Source organism: Oncorhynchus mykiss, chromosome 11 (assembly GCF_057628025.1).
Source record: "Oncorhynchus mykiss isolate SJ-2025 chromosome 11, ASM5762802v1, whole genome shotgun sequence".
Classification (NCBI taxonomy): Eukaryota; Metazoa; Chordata; class Actinopteri; order Salmoniformes; family Salmonidae; genus Oncorhynchus; species Oncorhynchus mykiss.
Genome location: NC_143032.1, coordinates 43,388,236 through 43,406,597, shown reverse-complemented (window position 1 = coordinate 43,406,597; position 18,362 = coordinate 43,388,236). Strand labels below are relative to the sequence as shown.

The window sequence follows — 18,362 nt, the reverse complement described above, 5'->3', positions numbered from 1 at the left end:
TGGCCTTACCAAAGAGCTCAGTGACTTTCAACGTGGCACCGTCATAGTATGCCTCCTTTCCAACAAGTCAGTAAGTCAAATTTCTGCCCTGCTAGAGCTGCACCGGTCAACTGTAAATGCTGTTATTATGAAGTGGAAACATCTAGGAGCTTCAACGGCTCAGCCGCGAGGTGGTAGGACGCACAAGCTCACAGAACGGGACCTCTGAGTGCTGAAGCGCATAGCGAGTAAAAATCGTTTGTCCTCAGTTCCAAACGTTAGCACTGTGCACCGGGAGCTTCATGAAATGGGTTTACATGGCCGAGCAGCCACACACACGCCTAAGATCAGCATGCGCAATGCCAAGCGTCAGCTGGAGTGATGTAAAGCTCACTGCCATTGGACTCTGGAGCAGTGGAAACTGTTCTCTGGAGTGCTGAATCCCACTTCGCCATCTGGCAGTTTGGCAGACAAACCTGGGTTTGGCGGATGCCAGGAGAATGCTACCTGCCCCAATTCATAGTGCCAATTGTAAAGTTGATTTTTGTATTTTTAGGGAGCAGATCATTGTAGCAAATAGATTGTGGCTTTCATCAATCCCCCATATGTTTGCTTTGTAAATATATAAACTCAGCAAAAAAAGAAACGTCCCTTTTTAGGATCCTGTCTTTCAAAGATAATTCGTAACAATCCAAATAACTAAACAGATCTTCGTTGTAAAAGGTTTAAACACGGTTTCCCATGCTTGTTCAACGAACCATAAACAATTAATGAACTTGCACCTGTGGAACGGTCGTTAAGACACTAACAGCTTAAGCAATTAAGGTCACAGTTATGGAAACTTAGGACACTAAAGAGCCCTTTCTACTAACTCTGAAAAACACAAAAAGAAAGATGCCCAGGGTCCCTGCTCATCTGTGTGAACGTGCCTTAGGCATGCTTCAATGAGGAATGAGGACTGCAGATGTGGTCAGGGCAATAAATTGCAATGTTTGTACTGTGAGACGCCTAAGACCGCGCAACAGGGAGACAGGACGGACAGCTGATCGTCCTCGCAGTGGCAGACCACGTGTAACAACACATGCACAGGATCGGTAGATCCGAACATCACACCTGCGGGACAGGTACAGGATGGCAACAACAACTGCACGAGTTACACCAGGAATGGACAATCCCTCCATCAGTGCTCAGACTGTCCACAATAGGCTGAGAGAGGCTGGACTGAGGGCTTGTAGGCCTGTTGTAAGGCAGGTCCTCACCAGACCTCACCGGCAACAGCGTTGCCTATGGACACAAACCCACCATCGCTGGACCAGACAGGACTGGCAAAAAGTGCTCTTCACTGACTAGTCGCGGTTTTGTGTCACCAGGGGTGATGGTGGGATTCTCGTTTATTGCTTAAGGAATAAGCGTTACACCGAGGCCTGTACCCTGGAGCGGGATCGATTTGGAGGTGGAGGATCCTTCATGGTCTGGGGCGGTGTGTCACAGCATCATCGGACTGAGCTTGTTGTCATTGCAGGCAATCTCAACGGTATGCGTTACAGGGAAGACATCCTCTTCCTTCATGTGGTACCCTTCCTGCAGGCTCATTCTGACATGACCCTCCAGCATGACAATGCCACCAGCCATACAGCTCGTTCTGTGTGTGATTTCCTGCAAGACAGGAATGTCAGTGTTCTGCCATGGCCAGTGAAGAGCCTGGATCTCAATCCCATTTAGCACGTCTGGGACCTGTTGGATCAGAGAGTAAGGGCTAGGGCCATTCCCCCCAGAAATGTCCAGGAACTTGCAGGTGCCATGGTGGATGAGTGGGGTTACAGGGTCTCACAGCAAGAACTGGCAAATCTGGTGCAGTCCATGAGGAGGCGATGCACTACAGTACTTAATGCAGCTGGTGGCCACACCAGATACTGACTGTTACTTTGATTTTAACCCCCCCTTGTTCAAAGACACATTATTCAATTTATGTTAGTCACATGTTTGTGGAACTTGTTAATTTCATGTCTCAGTTGTTGAATCTTGTTATGATCATACAACTATTTACACGTTAAGTTTGCTGAAAATAAACGCAGTTGACAGTGAGAGGACTTTTCTTTTTTCGTTGAGTTTATATCAAATCCAGTTGAAGTCGGAAGTTTACATACACTTAGGTTAGAGTCATTAAAACTCTTTTTTTTTTTTATATATATATCTCCACAAATTTCTTGTTAACAAACTTTTGTTTTGGCAAGTCAGTTAGGACATCTACTTTGTGCATGACACAAGTCATTTTTCCAACAATTGTTTACAGACATATTATTTCACTTGTAATTCCCTGTATCACAATTCCAGTGGGTCAGAAGTTTACATACACTAAGTTGACTGTGCCTTTAAACAGTTTGGAAAATTCCAGAAAATGATATCATGGCTTTCGAAGCTTTTGATAGGCTAATTGACCTCATTTGAGTCAATTGGAGGTGTACATGTGGATGTATTTCAAGGCCTACCTTCAAACTCAGTGCCTCTTTGCTTGACATCATGGGACAATGGAAAGAAATCAGCCCCCCCCAAAAAATTGTAGACCTCCACAAGTCTGGTTCATCCTTGGGAGCAATTTCCAAACTCCTGAAGGTACCATGTTCATCTGTACAAACAATAGTACGCAAGTATAAACACCATGGGATCATACAGCTGTCATACCACTCAGGAAGGAGACACGTTCTGTCTCCTAGAGATGCACGTACTTTGGTGTGAAAAGTGCAAATCAATCCCAGAACAGCAGCAAAGGACCTTGTGAAGGTGCCTGAGGAAACAGGTACAAAGGTATCAATATCCACAGTAAAACGAGTCCTATATCAACATAACCTGAAAGGCCGCTCAGCAAGGAAGAAGCCACTGCTCCAAAACCGTCATAAAAAAGACAGACTACGGTTTGCAACTGCACATGGGGACAAAGATCGTACTTTTTGGGAAAACGTCCTCTGGTCTGATGAAACAAAAATAGAACTGTTTGGCCATAATGACCATCATTATGTTTGGAGGAAAAGGGGGGAGGCTTGCAAGCCGGAGAACACCATCCCAACCGTGAAGCACGGGGGTGGCAGCAACATGTTGTGGGGTTGCTTTGCTGCATGAGGGACTGGTGCACTTCACTAAATGGATGGCATCATGAGGCATGAAAATTATGTGGATATATTGAAGCAACATCTCAAGACATCAGTCAGGAAGTTAAAGCTTGGTTGCAAATGGGTCTTCCAAATGGACAATGACCCTACGCATACTTCCAACGTTGTGGCAAAATGGCTTAAGAACAACAAAGTCAAGGTATTGAGGTGACCATCACAAAGCCCTGACCTCAATCCTATAGAAAATTTGTGGGCAGAACTGAAAAGGCGTGTGCGATCAAGAAGGCCTACAAACCTGACTCAGTTACACCAGCTCTGTCAGGAGGAATGGGCCAAAATTCACCCAACGTATTGTGGGAAGCTTGTGGAAGGCTACCCGAAACGTTTGACCCAAGTTTAACAATTTAAAGGTAATGCTACCAAATACTAATTGGGTGTATGTACATTTCTGCCCCACTGGGAATGTGATGAAAGAAATAAAATCTAAAAGAAATCATTCTCTCTACTATTATTCTGACATTTCACATTCTTAAAATAAAGTGCTGATCCTAACTGACCTAATACAGGGAATTTTTACTAGGATTAATGTCAGGAATTGTGAAAAACTGAGTTTAAATGTATTTGGCTCAGGTGTATGTAAACCCCAGACTTCAACTGTACATACAGTACCAGTGTGGACACACCTTTTCATTCCAGGGTTTTTCTTTATTTTACTATTTTCTACATTGTAGAAAAATAGTGAAGACATTGAAACTATGAAATAACACACATAGAATCATGTAGTATCCAAAACATTGTTAAATAAATCAAAATATATATATATATATATAATAAGTCGCCACCTTGATGACATCTTTGCACACTTTGGCATTCTCTCAACCAGCTTAATTTAGTATATTTTAGTTTAACCATAATATTTGTTGTAATAAATGTTCTGTCATTTCTGGTGGATTAAACTGAAATTGCAACCAACTTTCTATGGCTTGTTTTAAAAATAGCAATATTTTGGAGCTAATTACATTTTCAAATAACCAAAAGTGAGAGGTTGTAATCTGAATAAAGGGCATTCTTGAACATGGGGTGAGACATTCTTTCTAGTCTGCTAAAGAACCAGGTCGGATTTAATTATAACTTTTGGATGACTGAAGCCTTTAATGAAAGGGATAATGCTTTACTATTTCATTGTTTCTACCCTCTGAGTTCATATTCAAAATATACAGTGCCTTCGGTAAGTATTCAGACCCCTTGACCTTTTCCACATGTTGTTACGTTACAACCTTATTCTAAAATGGATTAAATAATTAAAATATCCTCAGCAATCCACACACAATACACCATAATAACAAAGCGAAAACAGCTTATTAGAAATTGTTTGAAAATGTATAAAATAAAAACATACCTTATTTACATAAGTATTCAGACCCTTTGCTATGAGACTCAACATTGAGCTCAAGTGCGTCCTGTTTCCATTGATCATTCTTGAGATGTTTCTACAACTTGATTGGAGTCCACTCCACCTGTGGTAAATTAATTTGATTGGACATGATTTGGAAAGGCACACACCTGTCTATATAAGGTCCCACAGTTGACAGTCCATGTCAGAGCCAAAACCAAGCCATGATGTCGAAGAAATTGTCTCTATAGCTCCGAGACAGGATTGTGTCGAGACACAGATCTGGGGAAGGGTACGAAAACATTTCTGCAGAATTCAAGGTCACCAAGAACACAGTGGCCTCTATCATTTTTAAATGGAAGAAGTTTGGAACCATCAAGACTCTTCCTAGAACTGGCTGCCCGGCCAAACTGAGCAGTCGGGGGAGAAGGGCCTTGGTCAGGGAGGTGACCAAGAACCCGATGGTCACTCTGACAGAGCTCTAGAATTCCTTTGTGGAGATGGGAGAACCTTCCAGAAGGACAACCCTCTCTGCAACACTCCAGCAATCAGTCCTTTATGGTAGAATTGCGAGACGGAAGCCACTCTTCAGTAAAAGGCACATGACATCCCACTTGGAGTTTACCAAAAGGCACCTGAAGGACTCTCAGACCATGAGAAGCAAGATTCTCTGGTCTGATGAAACCAAGATTGAACTCTTTGTTCTGAATGCCAAGTGTCACGTCTGGAGGAAACCTGGCACCACCCCTACGGTGAAGCATGGTGGTCGCAGCATCATTCTGTGGGGATGATTTTCAGAGGCAGGGACTGGGAAACTGGTCAGGATCAAGGGAAAGATGAATGGAGCAAAGTACAGAGAGATCATTGATGAGAACCTGATCCAGAGTGCTCAGGACTTCAGACTGATGCGAAGGTTCACCTTCCAACAGGACCACGACCCTAAGCACACAGCCAATACAACGCAGGAGTGGCTTCGGGACAAGTCTCAATGTCCTTGATTGGCCCAGCCAGACCCCTGACTTGAACCCAATCTAACATCTCTGGAGAGACCTGGAAATAGCTGTGCAACAAAGCTCCCTATCAAGCCTGACAGAGCTTGTGAGCATCTGCAGAGAAGAATGGGAGAAACTCCCCAAATACAGGTGTGCCAAGCTTGTAGCGTCCTTCCCAAGGCTCGATGCTGTAATCGTTGCCAAGGTGTCTGGCATGCCGTTCCAAGTCAAATTGAAACTTTTTTGCTCATATAATTTCAAAAACAAGTTTCTAGGTGCATGCAAGGCCATAAGCAAATGGGTAAACTGGGATATGACTAAGAGTTAATCAGGGTGAGTTTTCCAAAAAAATGTATTTTCCTTTCGACTGTAGCAAGACCTTAACTATTTTTGCTAACTTTCTATTCAAATGTATTGTATTGAGATCATTTTTTTCTTTCGGGATATGATTGAATGAGTATTTCCACTTCACCATCAGACCATTTTATTGGTAAACTACAAGCTAATGTGAAAGTTGTATTGTTTTGTGATCCAATGCATATTATAAACTGGGTGGTTCAAGCCCAGAATGCTGATTGGCTGACAGCTGTCGTATATTTATGCAATAAGGCACGAGGAGGTGTGGTATATGGCCAATATACTGCTGCTACGGTCTGTATCCAAACACTTCGCGTTGTGTCTTGCATAAGAACAGCCCTTAGCCGTGGTATATTGGCCATATGCCACACCCCCTCGGGGCTTATTGCTTAAATATAGTACACTTATCATAATTTTATTGTAATCCAGAGAGGTTTGAAAAATTGTCTAGATGCTCTATGAGGCTACAGAGGGATCCAAATGGTAGATTTAAAAGAACATGAATTATCAGTGTGCAATGACACTTTTTGTTTTTAAGCCCAGGATTTCTAGGCACTTGATATTATTGTTGGATCTGGAACTGTAAAGTTTGGTTGAGGAGGGATAATGGTCTGTGGCTGTTTTTCATGGTCCTGGCTAGGCCGCTTAGTTCCAGTGAAGGGAAATGTTAATACTACAGCATACAATGACATTCTAGACGATTCTGTGTTTACAACTTTGTGGCAACAGTTTGGGGAAGGCCCTTTCCTGTTTCAGCATGACAATGCCCCCGTGCACAAAGCGAGATCCATACAGAAATGGTTTGTAAAGATCGGTGTGGAAGAACTTGACAGGCCTGCACAGATCCCTAACCTCAACCCCATCGAACACTGTTAGATGAATTTAGTTCTTATGCGTTCATTAACCAATTCAATTAAAACACTCTGTCCGTTTCTAAGAATTTGTAAGGTTCTTATTTGCATAAAATGGACATACCAGCCACCAAAATTAGCCAATAGCGTTTATTCTCGAGAGCTCTGCTCATAATAGCATGTACATTGGTTTATATACCTCACATTTCATCATAAATGTCCCTCCTACTCTCAGATACAATTGCAATATAGTTCACAAGCCTTCTCACATTGTCTGCCACCTGTTAAACAATCTACTACAAGCCCAAGGTCTCTCCCCTCCCTGGGTGGGGACAGAATGTCCTGTAAGGAACACAGTATTCCAGCCGGTCTGACGATAGCTCCATTCGTTTCTAACAAGGAACAGAAAGTCCTTGTTCTAATTCTTGACTAAAACTACACACATTATATTCAGTGTTATGATTATAATAAGATTCATACATTCATACAGTGACAGAGTAGTATTCTGTTTAGTTATAGTTCTATGTTAAATGTATACATCATTTAGTCATTATTCATAAAAATCCCATAAAACACTTTTGGGATTAATTGGAACACTGACCGCGAGCCAGGCCTAATCGACCAACATCAGTGTCCGACCTCACTAATGCTCTTGTGGCTGAATGGAAGCAAATCCCAAAGCAATGTTCCAACATCTAGTAGAAAACCTTCCCAGAAGAGTGGAGGCTGTTTATAGAAGGAAATGGGGGACCAACTCCATATTTAATACCCATGATTTTGGAATGAGATGTTCGACGAGCAGGTGTCCACATACATTTGGTCATGTAGTGTACCTCCTGAATATAAATTATTTACACGCTCTAGTGGTTTCTATGCCCTATGAAGATTGGTGAGGCCTATAGGTCTGCCCTAGGGATTGGTCTATATTTTTTTATAGAATGCTTCTTCTTTAGAAGGACATCTTTCGGCCTCCAACAGAATAAAGGGACAGTTCAAGCCCTTCAAGTGTGTGTATATATAGGTTTCAAACTTAGTATCTAAACTCTGCTTGTCACTGTGTGCCACCCTATCCCTCCCATTTGTCGATTTCTGTCATGCTCTGTCTACCTCTCTCTATGTCTCTGTGTGCATCTGTCTGTCTGCGTTTGTCTGTGTTTGTGTCTGTCCATCTGTCTTCCCGTCTTTCTGTAGCCTCGACTCTGTGGCTCACTCCGAGATGAGTGCTCAGTCTTTTCCCTCCCCCTGGTTTTAGATGTGGTGTTCCACCTGGACGATGGATACCTGCCGGCCCACAAGCCCCTGCTCATCTCCAGCTGCGACTGGATGGCGGCCATGTTCCGGGGATCCTTCATGGAGAGCTACATCGAGGAGGTGAGTCAGGAGTCAGACTGCACATATAATGGAAATGCACATCGAAATTGCAATCTTGATATACGCAATATCCATATCGCAAGAGATCCATATTGCAGGAAATATTTTCAAACGCCACTCAGCCATGTGTAACGTCCATTTTTATGGTTTGCTCTTTTCGACGTCTCCCTCTCTCCTCTTGCGGCTGCTTCCCACACACACCAAGCCTCGCCCCCTGTCACTCGAGCAACACAGTTCAAGTCCAATCGCAATATTTGGTTAAATGAAATCACAATTAGATTTTTTGCCCTTAAGAGAGAGATATGCTGGGGTTACAATGTCAAACCAGACACACATTTCCCAGTTGAACCTAGCAGTAGGAGAAATATCAAAGTGTTAGCTAAAGCTAAATGTGTGGGGAACTTATTATTGTGTTGGACACATGAGCTGGTGATTGTCAAGCAAATAACTGCCGGTCTCACGGTAATTGACCTGTTAATTAGCTTAAACATGTTTAGCATCTCCTGGCTTCCACACATAGCCTACAAGCTACTGATCCAGACCTTTGGAACATCTACATTTTAAAACGTAGAATAAATCCATTTGATATAGCCTACACCATCACAATAAATCCCTTATTTATTTTAGGCAGGTCTAAAGAAACATGGCATGAAGAAAATGTAGTCTATTTCAGAAGAACAGAATCGCATACTATGAGTTGGCCTTATGTTAGGTCCTGATATGGCGATGCCATCTGGCTGTGGGCTACACTGTTTCATTTAGCAGACAAGATTTGCTTAGAATTCTGTGCCATTATTTCCTTATTTTTCTACTGGTCAACTTCTGTGCAAGAAATACAGTGCCTTGCGAAAGTATTCGGCCCCCTTGAACTTTGCGACCTTTTGCCACATTTCAGGCTTCAAACATAAAGATATAAAACTGTATTTTTTTGTGAAGAATCAACAACAAGTGGGACACAATCATGAAGTGGAACGACATTTATTGGATATTTCAAACTTTTTTAACAAATCAAAAACTGAAAAATTGGGCGTGCAAAATTATTCAGCCCCTTTACTTTCAGTGCAGCAAACTCTCTCCAGAAGTTCAGTGAGGATCTCTGAATGATCCAATGTTGACCTAAATGACTAATGATGATAAATACAATCCACCTGTGTGTAATCAAGTCTCCGTATAAATGCACCTGCACTGTGATAGTCTCAGAGGTCCGTTAAAAGCGCAGAGAGCATCATGAAGAACAAGGAACACACCAGGCAGGTCCGAGATACTGTTGTGAAGAAGTTTAAAGCCGGATTTGGATACAAAAATATTTCCCAAGCTTTAAACATCCCAAGGAGCACTGTGCAAGCGATAATATTGAAATGGAAGGAGTATCAGACCACTGCAAATCTACCAAGACCTGGCCGTCCCTCTAAACTTTCAGCTCATACAAGGAGAAGACTGATCAGAGATGCAGCCAAGAGGCCCATGGTCACTCTGGATGAACTGCAGAGATCTACAGCTGAGGTGGGAGACTCTGTCCATAGGACAACAATCAGTTGTATATTGCACAAATCTGGCCTTTATGGAAGAGTGGCAAGAAGAAAGCCATTTCTTAAAGATATCCATAAAAAGTGTTGTTTAAAGTTTGCCACATGCCACCTGGGAGACACACCAAACATGTGGAAGAAGGTGCTCTGGTCAGATGAAACCAAAATTGAACTTTTTGGCAACAATGCAAAACGTTATGTTTGGCCTAAAAGCAACACACCATCCCCACTGTCAAACATGGTGGTGGCAGCATCATGGTTTGGGCCTGCTTTTCTTCAGCAGGGACAGGGAAGATGGTTAAAATTGATGGGAAGATGGATGGAGCCAAATACAGGACCATTCTGGAAGAAAACCTGATGGAGTCTGCAAAAGACCTGAGACTGGGACGGAGATTTGTCTTCCAACAAGACAATGATCCAAAACATAAAGCAAAATCTACAATGGAATGGTTCAAAAATAAACATATCCAGGTGTTAGAATGGCTAAGTCAAAGTCCAGACCTGAATCCAATCGAGAATCTGTGGAAAGAACTGAAAACTGCTGTTCACAAATGCTCTCCATCCAACCTCACTGAGCTCGAGCTGTTTTGCAAGGAGGAATGGGAAAAAATTTCAGTCTCTCGATGTGCAAAACTGATAGAGACATACCCCAAGCGACTTACAGCTGTAATCGCAGCAAAAGGTGGCGCTACAAAGTATTAACTTAAGGGGGCTGAATAATTTTGCACCCAATTTTACCAGGAAAACACTGTTCTGAAAGTGATTGCAAATGCCATTATGCATGTAATGCTTTATTATAAAGGTGCATTTTTATGGTGAAAATTATCTTCTCCAAATTTGAAACTTATGCACAGCCAGTTAAGCTTTACACTGGTTATAAAGCGGATTAATGTGCTTAATTTTAAGACGTTTTTTGGCCATTTAGTTGTGATATAAAACATATAGGCCTATGGGCGAGTATGATTTGAAAAAGTTGCAAAAAAAATTGTTGCACTGTTTCGTGCCTTAATAATGCGCAAGCTGGGCATCATTCACAAGTGATAGGCTAATATTGTCACCCATCAAACTGTTCTTAATTAAATTTAATTCACAATAATATGTGTGAAATTTGTTTTGATTTAGAATGAACCATTATCATGCATCTGTCTCGGAACAGGGGCATGAGAAAAAAATACATGTCATCTATGCACTTAAATAGCGAATAGAGGACACTTTTCCCATGGTTCGTTTTCATGCCAGCCAGGTACGCTGTGTTCCTGTGTTATAGCGAATCAATGTGCTTAATATTAGAAAAGTTGATGAATAATATTTTGTAAACCTAGCCTATAGAAAGCTGATGGGAACCCCCCCTTTTTAATAGAGGCCATCAAAACTCTGTTTTCTCACACAATTACATAGCCTATAGAAGTGTTTGATTAAATTTGCATTGATGTCACAGTGATTAGAGGGACAATAGAGTGCGGAGTTCCAGGCAGTTTGGTAGGCTACTAATGACCATCAGCAGCATCAGAGCTTGGAGAAGCCTAATTACCGTAACTAAACGTTATGGCGGTAATACGGTCACCGTAACAGCCTTATTCTGCACTCCGATCTATTAACCTATTTCACCTCTAAGGGCTCACAGAGTTAGCTGCCACGCTAACTGACAATACATTGAGTACTGGCCTGGAGTACAGCCAGATGAGTGGCTTAAAGCAGCAGGCAGACAGGGTTCCGCGTCTGAGCAGACTCACCTCGGGACTTCCTGTTTCATTTCCTGTCTACACATACTTGCTGGACAAGAGGAATCGTGAGAATATCATATCACAGCACTAACCACACATACCGCCTGCATTCCTGCCTGGTATCAACATACTGTCATTTTACAGCCTCATCTGATCAAGAAGAGGCTATTGAGGGAGGCTGAGAGAGATGGTAGAGTAGCAGACAGTATGTATCGCAAAGGGAGCTCTTTTTCCTTTGACATTTGCCCCCAAGACAACGATGTAACATGACATGCATTCACTTTATAGAGCTACCCATGAGCAGTACATGAGAAACAATCCAGGAACACACAACAGGCTATATATAGTAGAACACTAAAACAGCTAGAACACAGGTGTCGTGTCTTTGGCTATGCCGGATTAAGTGATATGACATGCTATTCTATAAAGTAATTTCTCCGTAATTAATATTACCTGATTGAGCTAATAATGTAAATGTAATTAACTAGAGAGTCGGGGCACCACAAAATAATATTTATAGAGCTGTTATCTTCCGAATAAACTCTTAAAGACCTAGTAATATTTTACATCAATAGCAGTCAATATTAATCGTCATCTTAATTCAGTCTCATCTGAAAGGGTGAAGCTGTGCTATCGTAAATACAGAATCTTATGCATTCTAAATTACCGCCCATTTGGAAAAGGAAAATGCAATAAATATTTACTCTGAGCTGCGCTTCGGTAGGTTGGTGGTAGATGGAAGGCCGTGTTTCCCAACTGAGTCCTTTAAAGAATGTCTCTGCTGGTAAATTATATACGTTGTAGTAACGTCGTTGTGTGGTAGACGGAATACTCTGTCTGTTCCTTCCTAACCTGCGTTTGCAGCTGCTGTTGCTAACTAGGAGGTATCACTTCTGTAGTGAATAAGAGTTCAACGTTCATACCATTCGCAACCAAAGCTCACGCTGATGTTGGCTTCATTCTGTAGTTCTTATCTGAACCATTCTGACATCGGACCGTCGTCCTCACATCCTCGCCTATAACAATATAGGAAGGGAGAGGAGGGCGTGTTTGACAAGTTTTATAGCCCATGTCCCTTCACAGGGGCGGGCCACTGATTGAGCAGACCTTATGAAAACCCAAATCTCACATTTTAGAAGCAAAAATCACATTTCATCCCATCACGAATAATTTCATATTCAAACATTTAAATTGAACAACAATTCCATGTGAATCCGATAACTCTGATGTGTAGACTTTCCACTGTAGAGTTTATGTCATCTTATCATTGATGAGAATGTCTCAGATGACAACCGAACTGACATCATATTCATTAAGTACAAACGCATATGTTCAATTGGTCGGATTACCAGAATATAGTTCATTTCCCCCCACCTTCTGATGTTCCCAGAATCTCTATGTTAACCAAGGTGTTTGCAAATGTAACATCAGTAGGGTAGAGAGAGGAAAAAAGGGGGGAAGAGGTATTTATGACTGTCATAAACCTACCCCCAGGCCAACGTCATGACACAGGATATTGTGGAACTGATAGGTGAGAATTGTCTGTTAATTGAATGATTTGAATATTCCGCCCTGAAACATATAATTGTATGGAATTGATTAGAATGTATAAAATCATAATCAATAAATGTGTAGTCCTAGTCAGAATTAGGGTAAAACAATACGTCTTTATGGTATTTTACACACAGACTGTCTGAGCTTGGTGCCGACCTGACTAGAGATTTGGGAGAGAACTGGGAGTACGTCTCAAGGACAAGGTCACTATCTCTGTCGGCTGGGTAGTGAGACAGACAGTGTGTGCGTAGCAGGACATGTGTGTGCGTATGTTTGTGTGTATGTGGGTGTGCATGTTTGTGTGTATGTGTGGGTGTGAGAAGTCAGTATAAAATGAATTGTTTTGTATTCTTGACTTTAGAACGTTCCGTGAATAAACCTTTTTGACCATTTAGCTGGACCTCTGTCTGTTTTCATTTCCATCCGTATCTTACAAATCCTGATATAACAGACTGAGAGTAATATAATTGAATTGGGTAATGAACAGGAGAACAGAATTCTCTTATCAGGAACTGTGGCCCGGATGGTTCCGGATTCTCCGAGCCCCATATCCAGGTCAGTATTCCCTGTACGGGGTGTCCGGTTACCCCCAGTTTCTCTCTGACGGCTTGGTTTCTAGAAACACTACTCCTCCAGGACAGGGCTACGGACCGGGCCAACCCACCCCGGGAGAGGAACGCCTGTCTCTGGGGGCTGTGGGTGTCTGCTGCCTGTGTCCTTCTGATGAACTAGATCCCCCAGGTATGGTTACAGGCTTTGGGTTACAGCCCTTCCAGGAAGCCGGCAGCCCCAGGACGCTGGCATGGTCCGATAGATGCTCTTACAGCCAGCATCTACAGGGAGGGAGGGTTGGGGGTTAAGGTGGAGTGGACAGGGTCATGGTGCAGGGTGGGGGTCATTTTGTCTATAAGGACATTTGTAAAACACTAAAAGCAGTGAGGAAGGGGGTCGACAGTGGAGGCTACCGGGATGCTTGCCAGTATCCATGGTAACCCTGAAAGCTTCATGTTTGTCCAATTGTGGCACTCTTTATGGCGTTTCGCTGGCACAGTGCAGTGGCCAGGTGCACATCTAACAAAGACTGAGAAACTGGACAATGTGAAGCCGTCATTGTGTGTGCATATGAGATTTATATAGTGAAGCAGCCAGGATAGTGGGATAGAGTCCTAGATGCTTACGGTTGCACACTCACCTCAGTTTGAAATCTCGGGCACAAAAACCCTCACACATCCCTCTTTTTCACTGCTTAGCTGGCAGGCCCTGCGGTGCATGGACAAAGCCTCTGTTGGAGTGGCACCAATGTGGCTGTGGTTGTGAGCAGTGCCATTTTGCCTGATGCAGGCAGATGGGTCCCCTTGTCACTAATGCATTTCCACGTGCTGTCTGAGACACATCTCCCGAAGCAAGCACCAGTTAGCCTGGAACTAGCCTCGTGCTAGGCCCATCTCCCGGCTATCTGAAGAGGTCCATCAGATACTCCTTAGGCTACAATGCCTATTTTGACAATTGGCCTGTATCCCTTTTACTGCTGACCATGAGCCTCGTCGATCCATCATGACTGGTCTACCTACGTAATCCGCCCGAGGGGGTTTCAACAGGCTCCTCCGTCGCAACATCCCCTGAAGGCCCATCCGCTAGCCTGCTAGCCACGGCCCGCTAGCTGTCTAGAGTATATCGGACTGTTAGCTGAAGAGGTCCATCAGTTAATTTCTTGGGCTAAAATACCTATTTTGTCAATTGGCCTGGACCCTTTTACTGCCTACACGGAGCCCTGCCGATCCATCACGACTGGTCTGCCGACGTAACCGTCCGAGGGGGCTACAACAGACTCTTCCGACGCGACGTCCCCCTAAGGCCCTTCTGCTAGCCCCGGCATGCTAGCTGTCTGAATCGCCGTGTCTCCAGCTCGCCTAGCTACTCACTGGTCCCTATGATCACTCGGTTACGCATGCCTCTCCCTAATGTCAGTATGCCTTGTCCATTGCTGTTTTGGTTTGTGATTATTGTCTTATTTCACTATAGAGCCTTCAGCCCTGCTCAATATGCCTTAGCTAGCCCTTTTGTTCCACCTCCCACACATGCGGTGACCTCATCTGGTTTAAAGGGTGTCCCTAGAGACAAAACCTCTCTGATCGTCACTCAATGCCTAGGTTTACCTCCACTGTATTCACATCCTATCATAGTCTTGTCTGTACATTATGCCTTGAATCTATTCTTCCGCACCCAGAAACCTGCTCCTTTTACTCTCTCTTCCGAACGCACTAGACGACCCGTTCTTATAGCCTTTAGCCCTACTCCTTCTCTGGTGATGTAGAGGTTAATCCAGGCCCTGCAGCGCCTAGCTCCACTCCCATTCCCCAGGCGCTCTCATTTGCTGACTTCTGTAACCGTAAAAGCCTTGGTTTCATGCATGTTAAAATTAGAAGCCTCCTCCCTAAGTTTGTTTTATTCAGTGTTTTAGCACACTCTGCCAACCCGGGTGTCCTAGCCGTGTCTGAATCCTGGCTTCGGAAGGCCACAAAAAAATCCAGAAATGTCCATCCCTAACTATAACCTTTTCCGACAAGGTAGACCTGCCAAAGGGGGTGGAGTTGCAATCTACCGCAGAGATAGCCTGCAGAGTTCTGTCATACTATCCAGGTCTGTGCCCAAACAATTTGAGCTTCTACTTCTAAAAATCCACCTTTCCAGAAACAAGTCTCTCACCATTGCCGCTTGTTCTCGACCACCTTCTGCCCCAGCTGTGCACTGAACACCATATGGGAATTGATTGCCCCCCATCTATCTTCAGAGCTCGTACTGTTTGGTGACCTAAACTGGGACATGCATAACACCCCGGCCGTCCTACAATCTAAGCTAGATGCCCTCAATCTCACACAAATGATCAATGAACCTACCAGGTAGAACCCTCGAAATAACCCTCTAAATACACCTCTGCCTCATTGCCTGCGTCCGTAATGGGTCAGCGGTCAAACAACCGCCCCTCATCACTGTCAAACACTCCCTAAAACACTTCAGCGAACAGGCCTTTCTTATCGACCTGGCCCGGTATCCTGGAAGGGTGTTGACTAGAGGTCGACCGATTATGATTTTTCAACACGATACCGATTATTGGAGGACCCCAAAAAAAGCCGATACCGATTAATCTGACGATTTTTATTTATTTATTTGAAATAATGACAATTACAACAATATTGAATTAACACTTATTTTAACTTAATATAATACATCAATAAAAATCAATTTAGCCTCAAATAAATCATGAAACATGTTAAATTTGGTTTAAATAATGCAAAAACAAAGTGTTGGAGAAGAGAGTAAAATTGCAATATGTGCCATGTAAGAAAGCTAACGTTTATGTTCCTTGCTCAGAACATGAGAACATATGGAAGTTGGTGGTTCCTTTTAACATGAGACTTCAATATTCCAAGGTAAGAGGTTTTAGGTTGTAGTTAATATAGTATTTATATGACTATTTCTCTCTATACCATTTGTATTTCATATACCTTTTGACTACTTATAGGCAATTTAGTATTGCCAGTGTAACAGTATAGCTTCCGTCCCTCTCCTTGCCCCTACCTGGGCTCGAACCAGGAACACATCGACAACAGCATTCAATTAATCGGCCATTCCGATTAATTGGTCGACCTCTAGTATTGACCTCATTCCGTCAGTAGAGGATGCATGGTTATTCATTAAAAGTGCTTTCCTCACCATCTTAAGTAAGGGTGCCCCATTCAAAAAATGTAGAACCAGGCACAGATATAGCTCTTGGTTCACTCCAGATAAGACTGTCCTTGAACAGCACAAAAACACCCTGTGGCGTACTGCATTAGCATCGAATAGCCCCCGCAATATGCAACTTTTCAGGGAAGTTAGGAACCAATATACACAGGCAGTTAGGAAAGCAAAGGCTAGATTTTTCAAACAGAAATTTGCATCCTGTAGCACTAACTCCAAAAAGTTCTGGGACACTGTAAAGTCCATGGAGAATAAGAGCACCTCCTCCCAGCTGCCCACTGCACTGAGGCTAGGAAACACTGTCACCACTGATAAATCAATGATAATTGATAATTTCAATAAGCATTTTTCTACGGCTGGCCATGCTTTCCACCTGGCTACCCCTACCCCGGTCAACAGCCCTGCGCGCCCCACAGCAACTTGCCCAAGCCTCCCCATTTCTCCTTCACCCAAATCCAGATAGCTGATGTTCTGAAAGTTGTGAAATCAGCTGGGCTAGACAATCTGGACCCTCTTTCTAAAATTATCCGCTATAATTGTTGCAACCCCTATTACTAGCCTGTTCAACCTCTCTTTCGTATCGTCTGAGATCCCCAAAGATTGGAAAGCTGCCGTGGTCATCCCCCTCTTCAAAGATGGAGACACTCTAGACCCAAACTGTTACAGACCTAATTATATCCTACCCTGCCTTTCTAAGGTCTTTTGAAAGCCTAGTTAACAAACAGATCACCAACCATTTTGAATTTCACCGTACCTTCGCCGCTATGCAATCTGGTTTCCGAGCTGGTCATAGGTGCACCTCAGCCACTCTCAAGGTCCTAAACGATATCATAACCGCCATTGATAAGAGACAATACTGTGCAGCCGTATTCATCGACCTGGCCAAAGCTTTCGACTCTGTCAATCACCACATTCTTATCGGCAGACTCAACAGCCTTGGTTTCTCAAACCAAGACTGCCTCGCCTAGTTCACCAACTACTTCTCTGATAGAGTCCAGTGTGTCAAATCGGAGGGCCTGTTGTCCGGACCTCTGGCAGTCTCTATGGGGGTGCCACAGGGTTCAATTCTCGGGCCGACTCTTTTCTCTGTATACATCAATAATGTTGTCCTTGCTGCTGATCCATCTCTACGCAGACGACACCATTCGGTATACTTCTGGCCCTTCTTTGGACACTGTGTTAACTAACCTCCAGACAAGCTTCAATGCCTTAAAACTCTCCTTCTGTGGCCTCCAACTGCTCTTAAATGCAAGTAAAACTAAATGCATGCTCTTCAACCGATCTCTGCCCGTACCTGTCTGCTCGTCCAGCATTACTACTCTGTACGGTTCTGACTTAGAATATGTTGACAACTACAAATACCTAGGTGTCTGGTTAGACTGTAATCTCTCCTTCCAGACTCACATTAAGCATCTCCAATCCAAACCAAAATGAAATCTAGAATTGGCTCCTATTTCGCAACAAAGCATCGTGCACTCATGCTGCCAAACACCCTCGTAAAACTGACTATCCTACCGATTCTTGACGTCGGCGATGTCATTTACAAAATACCCTCAACACTCTACTCAGCAAATTGGATTTAGTCTATCACAGTGCCATCCGTTTTGTCACCAAAGCCCCATATACTACCCACCACTGCGACATGTATGCTCTCGTTGGCTTGCCCTCGCTTCAAATTCGTTGCCAAACCCACTGGCTCCACTGGCTCCATATCTCAGCTCACTGGTCACCATAGCAGCACGCACCCATAGCACGCGCTCAAACAGG

At 43.4% G+C, this 18,362-nt stretch overlaps 1 protein-coding gene across 6 annotated transcripts in view; it reads left to right on the top strand.

The window, feature by feature from the left end:
- LOC110535706 (rho-related BTB domain-containing protein 2) overlaps window positions 1-18,362 on the top strand; it is a 101,119-nt gene that overhangs the window by 63,606 nt on the left and 19,151 nt on the right. For all 6 annotated transcript variants that reach the window (XM_021620892.3, XM_021620893.3, XM_090190179.1 and 3 more), the window contains one exon: window positions 7,932-8,050. In XM_021620892.3, the coding sequence (XP_021476567.3) occupies window positions 7,932-8,050 (119 nt within the window). The remainder of the gene's footprint in view (window positions 1-7,931; window positions 8,051-18,362) is intronic.